Raw genomic sequence first — 11,707 nt, 5'->3', positions numbered from 1 at the left:
TAAAAATAAACCCAAACTTAAGATACTCCCCAAATGTTCGTTACAGATCCATGAGCGATGGTGTATTATTTCAATCATTACAAAACAAGATACATGGGTTGCATCCAAGAAGAGTGCAAATTCTAAACAAAAAAAGGAAACATTAAAAAAGCTATAATAGAAGTAAAAAGAATATTGAATAGCAAAACATGATAAATGTATTCAAGTCCACCTTGATACCAAACTTCCGGATAATGAGACGAATGCCGGAAAACATATACTGATAAACTATTGTCTTCTTCTATATACACAAACACTTCCTCACCTAAATATACCACCGGCAGACACAAAGAATTGAGATATGGCCTTATACTCAAAGGTGTATGAAATGGGGCAGGAGCATCCTCACCCTCCAAAAATGTATTAAAATATTAACTGTCAAGCGATGATCACCGGTCAGCCGGAAGTTAATATTTGTAACCTGAAGAACCCGGAGGAGCTGGAGGTAACCGATTAGGCGTTCGACGGCTGCCAGAGTTTGAACTGGAGTTCGCATCACCATTTTGTGCAGGATCACTGTAATGTCGACTGTGACCGTTGGATGCCGATCTTGAAGAACCACTTCTACTAACAGGGCCATCTGCGGCTGCATCGAAGGCCGATCTCCAGTCATCACCTGGTCCACCGCTTTTTGGGCTACTCTCTGCAAAACAAATAAATAATATAAGTACCCACTGGAGAAAGACACTGAAAGAAATCCTAAACCCTAAGTCCTAAATAATATAAGTACCCACTGGTAAAAGACACTGAAAGAAACTACCAGTATCAACCAAGTATTTAAAAAAATAAAAATCAGTTTCAACAAAATAAGCCTCCATGAATATTGAGGTCAATTACCAGGACAAACAAGGTAGTAAGATATGAGATTTGGATCCTTTAAAACAAAGCACTTTAGACAACAAGCAATTGGTAACTGCTAATAAAAAAAAATATAGTGAATTCTAGGACATTCATAACAGTGTTTTGTGTGTGATTGAAATTATTAATCAACGGTCACCCATCCAAAAAACAATGAATGTTGATTACCCACACCCATCCATCCATAATGAAAGCAGTTGAACACACCTGCATTGCCATTTGACCAGCCAGAGGCAGCAGCTGCTCGATTGTCATGAATACTCAGTTGGCGTGTCAATTTTGAAAGAAGTGAGGATTGTTTCTGGATTCTCTCTCTTCTGCGCTTAACATTTTGATCTTCCAAAAGCAGCTCCTCAATCTTAGCAGTGCTTTGAGCACTAATCATGGAAAAAAAAGGTCAACAAAATATATCAAGTTAACAATTAAATTATATATGAATAATCGTCATTATCATATTCAAAACTACAGCATCCAGATTAGTTAGCATGTAACTTATAAATTAACAACTGAATCAATAATGAGCCATGTGTCAGGTTCAAATAATACCAAAGATTTTCCCTATTAATCATAAAGCAAAATTGCCACATCTGAAACACATACATACACATAAATAGGTTAGCATCCTCAATTTTGTTCAGAGAAATCATACTGTTTTTCAAGATAATTGATAGAGGATTTATTTGGAGAAGTTTCTCCATAAACACTTCTTGAAGTGACAAACAAATAAAATGAGTATCTCCATAAGCTAAAATTAGCTTACGTACAAGTTACAAATAAAAATTTAGAAGAACTAAATGAAAGAGTTTCTACAAATTAGATGCATAAGATAATTTTAAGTTATGAAGAAAATAATTTTTTATTTTTTATTTTCTCTCCTAAGTTTTTGTGAAGTATTTATAATAAGAAAATAAATCCTCCTTAATTGGTTCGCCTGGCTTTCACTTGGTTGCCTTCTATTCTAATTAAGGAGCTAACCCCCCATCTAATCTACTCTCCTTCCTTGTTACGATGTCATCTCCACACATTCACAAACCACCAGAGGAAAGACTCTACTATAGTTGCTACTCTACCTTTTTCCCCTAATGCATTCACTCCCAATATTGTCTAGTTTTGTCAACTCATTTGATGCAACATCCTCGTCTCTATTACATTAAATTTATTCTCTTGTTGGCATTTATCTACCAACACGTCAACTCATTCAATGCAACATTCTTGCCTCCATTACATTAAATCTATTATGTTGGTGGCTTTTATCTGCCAACATTCAGTTCCACAATGTATTGCAGGTCTGAAACTGTGCAGCAAAATATTCCCCAAAATTTTGTTAGTCTCATTCCAGAAATTTTTAAGAAATGTAAAGAGAATTTGAAGACATTTTGTAATCTCTTCAGTTCCTTCGAAATCTTCAAGAATGAGACTGACAAGTGACAAACGCAAACAAAGTAATCCAACACAAGAGAATAAAAATAGAAGGAAATAACAAATTTCTGAACCTGACAGAGCTATATAATTGATTCAGCATGTCTTCCTTAGCTTTTTCAACTTGACAAAGAACAACTGCCTGTAAACCAAGTAACAGAAAATGCATGAAAACTGGAAAAGCTGAAAAAAAATTATAAAAATAGGAAATGTTAAAAGCTGAATCTTACTTTTGGTACATTAGCAGCTAAACTATTTAATACTGCTTCAACATATCCACGAACTTCTTGTGACATCCATCGGAGTTCTTCCTCGGGATCTGCAGGTCTTCGAGCCATTGTATCCTGAGAATAGATATGAAATATAATAATAGCCAGTCAATACAAATAGCAGGAATAACACCCTGACCATGGCAAGCCAGCCAGTCCGACCTATTTTTGGCGACCCAACTGTGGGACTGACAAAAATGAGGCGAATTTGTTTGTTTTGCCACCCCTAGTTAAAGAACATTAGAATCATAATATTATTAAACTTACTATAGATAAATAAGGCAGACTCTAATTTATAAGAACTGGCTTTAATATTCTAGCCTAATGAATGCACCAAAAAAAAGCAATGCATGCTAATAATGCCTTTAAGCTAGCAACTAACCAAGGAACCATCAGAGAGGCTTTGCCTCATGGTAGATCCACCATCAGATGAGATCCTAATCTGTCCCCCCTTTGCTTGTATAACATTACTTATCTTCTTAATCCATTCAACCTTATCAGATGCGCTTTCAGCCTTCAAAGCAACAGTACTGTATGCTGCAAGAGAAAAACGCACAGTAATTAAAATGGTTTCTAAAATTTATAAGAAATAAAAGTGTGCATATACTATTGACAGTTATATCAACAGAGAATGTTACCTTTCAGAACAGATTTATAAGGAACTCTACTGCTAATTTTAAATACAAGGCTGACTTTGGCAGAATCTGGTCCATTGGACTTCTTGTCCTTTGAGCTTTTGGATGGAGGATCATCTTCATCCCCAGCCTCTTCAATGTTACATTCCTGTTAGCAATTTAAATCATATGCTTGTCAAAAATTAATATATGCACTGTTCTACTCATTAACTGGCATTATCAAAATCAATGTCAGTGCCATAACTGAGAAAGTGTAAACTTCAGATTACAACCAAACATAGTAAACCTGTAGTTTAAAAGTTAAGTGACACGTAGTCATGACAAATTAGAATAACAAGCACGAAGTCATCAATATTCAGAAGTAAAGGTGAAGGAGTAGTCCAAAGCACGACCTAGAGGGGGATTTAGGGAGGGTAGGATGTATGCAGCTTAATTGTAAATATTCTTTTTAAGGTCTGCAAATATGTCCAGAATGTAAATTTGGTACATGTGTCAACTTAACCTTGGTAATAAAACTCCAAAACGTTTGCTCAGGCAAGCAGCAGACCGATTCAATATTCATATTGCTAAACATCAGTTGCACCAACAAAGTCACCATTGCTTTATTACAACTTATGACTTGAGACAGACAATTAAATTTTCTTGAAAATTTAATTATCTCGTTCAAATTTTTTATAAAAAAAATATGATGTGCAATGTCATATTTTAAAGGTTTTATAAATCATCATATTTCAAATAAATTCTTTTCAAGACTAAATTATAGCATTCCAACCGCATACTAAAATACCCAGTGATAAGGAAAATTTTGATGACAGTCACTAAACTAAGCCAGCCAAGTGCAGGCACCTGCAACATCTATTCAAGCAAGTGTTATGAATTGCTGAGTTGAGAATTCCAGCATAATTCATATGATGCACAGATAGTACTCTAAAATTCATCAAACATGATTGTATATGATTAATGAAAGTACTCCTTACCTCCAATGTAATAACACCACGAAAATGTCTTTCCTCTTGCTTTTTTGTATACCCAAGCTGTGAAGTGAAAGGTTAAAGTCAATACTACTCGGTAAATTAAGTAAAAGTGGCAGACAATATATTTCATATCTGAATGAAAATAGATGAATCCAAGTTTCAAAAATATGATAAACAGTTGAAATCTACAGGACCTGACTACCAAATACTTTCTCAAATTTTCAGAACAGTGCAAAGAACAACAAGCCATCTTAGATATTTATATTTTAACATCTAGAAAAAGTAGCCATGAGTCAAAAGACTAGCACGTCAATTACAGGACAATGAAACAAGATTTTTTAAAAAATAATGATAAAAGCCTTCATGTAAATAATTTAAAAACTTGGCCAATAGTTTTACCAACCTTTCCTGTCTTCTCATTTAGCACAAACCATCGCCTGCTCCAACCATTAGTTTTAGCACTTTTCTTCAACAAAAATCCTGTAAACAATAAAAAAAAAAAAGATTAGCTTATTAATGAGTTTGAAATATAAAGTTTAACAAATTCAAATTTCCAAATCCACGCATCAGTAGTGCTGATTAGGCATAGCTCCCATACCAGTCTGGGTTAATTAGCCAAAGAAACCGAATTGACAGAGCTTTTAAGAGTTAAGTTCCTTTATGAAAGCCTGCCATTCGGTCTTTCAAGAATAACCCAGGTTTAATCGGAGTTGTGTTACACAGGTGAATGGCAGATCCAATCTCAAGAACATTTATTAGTCATAGGTACAGTTTCCTGTTGAAGAGGTGGGTGCAGTCCAAGTTTTAAAACACTGAACATACATTTTATTTAACAATATTTTATATTCTTTCTTATTATACACATATATATAATTATTATATGTTATTAATTGTCCTTTATTATATAATAACATCATATAGATATGATTAAGTTCTAATATTTTCCGCATTTTTGTGGTAGGAGAGTGGCCCAGTTTGAGATGCAGGCCCAACACCCATCATACCCATAAAAAGTATAGGTGAGAAGGAAGTGACTGCCGAAATGATACCAAGAGAAATGAAACCAAGAAAGAGGCTCGGGTCTATTTGGGTGAGAAGGGTGTTTGGGCATGCATCCAAAAATGGGGTATAGTCGACCCCAATAGTTCAATAATTGCGCAGGAGTTTTTTGCTGTTTTTTCCATTTTACTCTTATTATAATAATGACAAGACAACACTATTATAATACAATAAAGTATGCTGTAATATTTAAAAGGTGCAAGAGCATTTAACCCCTTAAACTTTACATCTTTTGAAAATAGACACCCTAAATTTTAATTTAACTCTAATTAATCCTTAAACTTTATTTTATCCTAATTGATCCTTAAACTTTATTTCTTTTTGCAGATAAACAATGTATTTAATTCCTTATATTAAATGGAGGTTAAACAATTAACAAAAAACCTCAACTATAAATCTATTTTTAATAGCAAACATTAATTACTTTCTTTTTATAAATCACTTTTTCAAACATTAAAACAAAAACAATTTTGGATTAAAAAATCAAATAGAACTTCTAATTATTTGATTTTATTCTTTATTTCTAAATTCATATTTTTATTACATTTTAATATATAAAGACGTGAATTGTAACAACAAAGAAGAAAAAGATTACTGAACCACTAACATTTAAGATAAATAATTTAAATGTCAGTAGTTCATTAATTTATAAATAGATAATACTTTTTAACGGAATAATAAGAATAAAATTAAAAGTGTAGGTGTTTATTTACAAAATACATTAAATTTTAAGGATCAATTGGACAAAAGTTGAAGTTCAAAGGGTATCTATTTATAAATGGGAAAAGGTGTTAAATCAATATACAAAATTAAAGTTTAGAGTGTCTATCTGTAGGGGGAGGAGTGTTGAATAATCGTTTCACTGTTTAAAAATACACCATAATATTAATACATGATTATCCATGTACTATATAATTGAGACAAATATATAACAACATAAAATAATATATGAATAGAAAAATATAATAATTTAAAAGAATTAATATAATAATAAAAATACATAAATATATATATATATATTAGAATAACAGTCATTCCACTGAACTACTACAGTACTGTATAAATCCCAATTCAAATTAATTTCCCAGATGATACCCAATTTTTTCCTGATACTTCTATGAGCATCCTGTCAAAATTCAAAAATAGTACCTACGCAAAAACAACCTAAGAGAGTGCTAAAGGCAATTTGAGACTGCAAGACATTTCTGTCGGCAAACTGTAGTAGCATATAGAATAGGACACACCTGCTGTTATTTCTCCTTCAGGACCCGCAGTCTTCAAACCCGAGCCTTCTTGCCCTTCTTTCTCTGACTGACCAGATTTGTCCTTTTCCTTCTCTTTCTTGTCCTCCTTCATTGACTTCATGCTTCCACCAGTTTGGGGACTACTGGCCTACAAGTTAACAATAAGCAGTTTAAATTCAACAAGTCACAAAAAGAAGAGTATAATATAAATCAAGAGATTAATGTTGTAAAAGGAAAAATTATATTTTTTTAAATTTATATACAGCTTCTTTGTTACAGTAAGAGACCACATACCCGGTTAAGTAGAGATTGCTCAGCATCTTGTCCTTTTTTTGAGGGTCGGCCTCCCTTCAGCTCCTCCTCTCGACGTTGCCTTTCCATCCTAAAGTAAATAGCATAGAATTATTAGATCAATACTGACCTCACAAATATAAATTATGAAGATATCTAGATGTATAATATTACAAATAAGCAAAATAAAGAAGAATAAACAATATGCAAAATAAAGGGGATATCCCAGTTAAGTGTAGATTTTAATCAGAGGGAGATATTAGAATTTGGTTGGAAAATACTACAAGGAAAGATAGGTAGTACATGGTGGGCATGAATTGAGTGGAAAGGGGAATAAGATAAGGGCTAGGACCAGAGGTTATGTGCACCTTCGAGACTCTAGATTTATCTTTTATTTTCTGCATTTTTTCTCTTTGGAAGAGTTCGTATCTCCATTGTTTCTACCCAAAGAAAAATAGTTTATAACAAAAAGACAAATAAAGTGTAGGGAACAGATCTCCAAATGAGAGGATCTAGATCCATTCAGAAAAGTCCAAATTACCTCCTTTGTACCAAGCGAATGAAGTGTTGAGGTGGAACAAAAGCACGTTCCATATCAACTAGTGCAACCACCATTTTCTTTGACTCATTCTTAAACCCTTCTAGAGCAGACGTTGCAATTGCGACAACCTTGAAAGAATTTTAAACAGTGTCATATAAAAGAAAGAGAAGGTGCACTCCCCACCAAGGGAAACCTTTAAGAATAAAAAGTGTATAAATGAACAATTCACGACAAGGAAAAGGACTCAAATTTAACATAATAAATCAATAACGGTATCAAGTAGAAAATGAAAAAGAACAACAAAGTACCGTACCTCTCTCTTGAAAGGTAGGTATCTTCCTAAACCTGGTGTAGCATTGGCAGCAGATGAAACAATATCCATCAGGACTCGATGTACCTGGAGCATAAGACAATGAGAATCACCATGAGTAAAAAGTATAATAGAAGGAACACTACGAGAAATGAACAGTGCCGCCAATAACTGCAAGGTACGACTACAATGTTAGACTTCTTATAGGAACGCTTTTCCTCTAATAAAGACAACAGAGACTAGCATAACCACTTATTCCAAGCCCATTTTCTCCAATTCAAACACCAAACTATTCTAGCCTCCTATATTCCTTTAATCTCATTTCTTCCCAACTGCGTATCACCTCCCATAATTTCTTTCTGGACAATCATTCGGATGTGTTCTATATATGACAACATGAACATTCCTTTCAATTCCTATTCTACCCTCCTCCATAATAGTGGTCTATCAGTTGAGTTGATTGAATTACAATCATAAGATTTACATAGAAATGATGCAATCATCATTTAAGATGTGCAAATAATAGGAACCTTAGAAACCCCACACCAAAATCTCATGCTTCTAGTGTGGGACTCAAGTCCAATACCTTGCAATTGGATCCACAGTGCACTTCGAGAGAAATCTCAAAAGCTATTCAAGGGAACCAATTTAAATTACAAAAATTTATCGTTCCACTACAAGTAACATGTTCTCACAATAGGTAGAATGAATACATCCAAATGGAAGGAAAAGGGCAAAGAATATAGACACTAGATCCAAACTTCAAACCTAATGACAAACCAAATGATCATACAAAGAAAAAACACTACAGGATACAAGGAACAAGCAACAATCATTTAGAAACTCAACAGGGTAAAGGAAGTTAAATATAATTCAAGTTCATTCTACATTAAAGCATTACCTCATCAACGCAAAGACGCGATGGTTCTTTCGCAAGCTCTAGAACACCTTTGATCAGAGATCTCAATCCCTTTTCAGGGGAAATAAGATAAGGCTGATAACCATCTGCTTCTAACACAATCTGATAACAGACAAAAGGGATAAGCAACAGTAGTAACCACCCCTCCCCCCAAAAATAAAGGGGACAAGGACAATGAAGAAAAAAGTAATGCAGAAAAAAGATGTCAACAACACATTGGTCCAAATCTTACCCTCTTCACATTGTTGATATCAAAATGCCTATCTAAAGGTAATTGCTTCATTCTATCAGGAAATCTCCCCTCAAAACAAGAAACAATTTTCCAACCAGATCCCTGCCAGATAATTTAATGATATATAAAATTAAATTGGGCCCGGAAATACGGTTTATTCAAGGAAATGTAATATTAGATAACTATATACAGAATATGAAGCTAAAGATTATTTGAGGCTTAAAAATAACATCCCCAAATAACTAACATCAAAATAAATAAAAAAATTTAATTAAATATAAGAGTCAGAGAGCAAACCTCGCCACTGGTGATGTGCTGTAGGAACTTATCCTCAAATTCACGGCAAAGTTCCAAGGCTATAGCACGTGTACCCTCTGAAGTGGTAACCATTGACTCACCAAGCCTAGCCAATTCATCCTGAACTATCTGAGACTTCCCTTGTAACCTTAAAAGTGCCAGCAAAGTAAAGATTAATAGAGCAGCTAAGCACATAATAAACATGAAAACTAAAAACACAAAAGACTTTACATAAAAGCCAAGAAACAGGATGCACAGATCTATTATCCAGCTATAAGTTTTTCACTACTATAAACAAGAAACAACTCAAAACAACAATACGTATAATTAAATGACAAAATATCACTACATATAACTTACCCAGAAAGAAGGTTAGGAAGCCGAAGCTTCATACGATTCTGAATTTGCTGCCCCAGGGCCTCCACTAAAGCTATCCTTCCAAGCTTACTTTGAGGAGCTCCTGTCAATATGGACTTGAGGGTTTCACTTTCTGCTCTCCATGCAGTTTCTAAAGAATTTTCAGAACCAGCAGATCCAGATTGTGCCGTAGCTATTGAAACTGATTGACCAATCAATGCAACCCAAGGTATATCAGCGGTTTTTGGAGGACCCTGATTCAATAAGAGAGCTTGTACAGCAGCCAGTGCTTTTTGGTCTGAAGCAGCTTGATCTATTTTACTAATTACACCTATGGTTCGGGTACCTATGAATAAATGTTTTTGCATATTTAGTCAATTAACAATGACAAAACTAATATCTAATAGAGAATGAAATCGAACAAGTGCTCATAAATTCAACGAGTTATACATAAGAATAATCCTAAAAAGAACTGTGGAAACAGTCTACCTTCTCCATCATATTCCTTTGCATATCTAAGGGCTCGAGATGAAGCAATTTCGGGTGCTTGAGCTGCAGGTACAATAACTAGCAAAATGGCATCATTATGCTCTGCATATTCACTAACCTATGCAAGGATCACAATAAATAACATCAGAATCTCAAAGCTGTTCAATGATAACAAAAAGCAGGATGTTTGGGAACCAATTGGGAAATGTAGGACACCAGTTACCATTGACTCATCCATGATGCGCTGATCCAGCCCAGGTAAATCGAGCAATTTGAGAGGTGGTGCTGGGAAGATAAGTTGGTAGAAAGAATGTTAGTATTTTAGGGACGTTTTGTTTTAAAGAAAACAGTACAGCACATATAACTCGAGTGTGTCGTTATCTGATATCATAGCATAGTAAGTATATGCAGCAACAAGAAACTCAAGTTTTTGCATGGCTACTGTAATTCAACAAGACTTATTTTCATCAAACAAACTTCATTGGTGGCTACATATGGATAGTCCAAAAAGACATAACAACAGGTATGATGTCAGACAATTCACCCGCTCAAAGCTGTATAATTCTATATAATCGAACAACCTGAAGATAGTAAGGTGACTAAAAATCATCAATCATTAACAAACCTGTACTCGTGCGCAGCTTCAAATAAATCTGATCTCGACTCTTGCCGGAGGAACCTTTACTGAGTCTATCCTGCAACGAGTGTCTCAAAGCACCTGCGGCAACGCAACAAAGCACGCAAATATGTTCGTCAGTAAAAAATAAAAGCAAAATATACAGATCAGGCACTTCGGCGCTAGCAGTTTGAAAAGGAGAATAAGAACTGACTTGCGGAGACTTGCTGAGACTTGTTGTCAATCTGCAATATAATGGATTTGCTGCTCAACGAAGTGTCTCGCTGCAGATCAATCCATATAGGAGCCCGTGTAGCTCCATTCTCACCAGTAGGCTGCAGAATAATACAAAATTCACCATTCAGTTTCACTTGCGTAACAGACTAGGGTTTAAGAGTGAGCTCGGAGTTGAAGTTACCAGAACGGGATGTCCGATCAAACTGTTGAGAGTAGCTGATTTACCAGCACCCTGCAAAATCGGAATCACAGAGCAGTGAGCAAAACGACTGCGTATGAGATGACAAAACACGAAGAAACGGAGACTTACAACATTGCCGAGTGCAACGACGTTAAGAAAAGTAGACGGTCTTCGAGAATTGTTGGAGGAGGAGTTGGATTCATCGACGTCTTCGTCGGCGAGCAGCGCCGCCGCTTGGCGCATCGAATCGGCGAGCTCCGACAAGTCCTCGATCGCCGCCATCGATGAATCGGTCGATCAGCGAATCCAAAACGAAGAAGCTTAGCTGAGGAAATCGAAGGAACGCGGTGTGGCCGGATAGGGATCGATCGGAATCGAACCCTAAATCGGAGCTCGGGAATGAGGATCTGGAGCAAGGTAAGGTGCGTGAATCAGATCTCTGAGTTTCTCTCTCTACGACTCAGCAAGTGAGGGTTTCGTCTTTTACTATATTGAAGTTTGATTCAGAAATTTCAAAAAGCACACGCTCTTTCTCTCTCTTTCTCTTTCTCTTGCGTTTTGAAATGGTTGGTTGTCCCAGTCGTCTTGTCCTCTCTTTTTATTTTGAATCCTCTTTTGTTTCAACCTAATTACCTTTTAATTCACCGCCCAACGTCTCTTCACCCCTAACAATTGTTTCTTTCAATTTATCATTCTACGATTTGATACACTACCTGTGATGGTTAAGGCTGAAGAAAAAC

General features: G+C 35.3%; 1 protein-coding gene across 2 annotated transcripts; it reads right to left on the bottom strand.

Moving 5' to 3' along the window:
- Positions 1-11,707, bottom strand: LOC137819764 (dynamin-2B-like). 2 transcript variants are annotated; one of them, XR_011082390.1, is made up of 22 exons: positions 11,097-11,655; positions 10,968-11,018; positions 10,764-10,884; positions 10,559-10,651; positions 10,157-10,218; positions 9,934-10,051; positions 9,448-9,790; positions 9,088-9,235; positions 8,791-8,892; positions 8,541-8,660; positions 7,643-7,726; positions 7,330-7,457; positions 6,792-6,879; positions 6,498-6,645; positions 4,598-4,674; positions 4,198-4,254; positions 3,224-3,368; positions 2,968-3,122; positions 2,547-2,811; positions 2,391-2,458; positions 1,105-1,274; positions 1-682 (listed from the first exon to the last, which is right to left on the bottom strand). XR_011082390.1 is itself a non-coding variant. In XM_068623745.1 (22 exons), the coding sequence occupies exons 1-22, from the start codon at positions 11,247-11,249 to the stop codon at positions 447-449; spliced, it is 2,781 nt and encodes a 926-aa protein (XP_068479846.1). In that variant the 5' UTR covers positions 11,250-11,707; the 3' UTR covers positions 1-446. The 2 variants fall into 2 exon arrangements, 1 of the variants encoding a protein (XP_068479846.1); XM_068623745.1 differs by having other exon boundaries at positions 2,547-2,660; positions 11,097-11,707.

Source organism: Phaseolus vulgaris, chromosome 11, assembly GCF_000499845.2.
Source record: "Phaseolus vulgaris cultivar G19833 chromosome 11, P. vulgaris v2.0, whole genome shotgun sequence".
Taxonomy (NCBI): Eukaryota; Viridiplantae; Streptophyta; class Magnoliopsida; order Fabales; family Fabaceae; genus Phaseolus; species Phaseolus vulgaris.
Note: the sequence above shows the minus strand (reverse complement) of the source record. Positions and strands in the feature narration are given on the sequence as shown.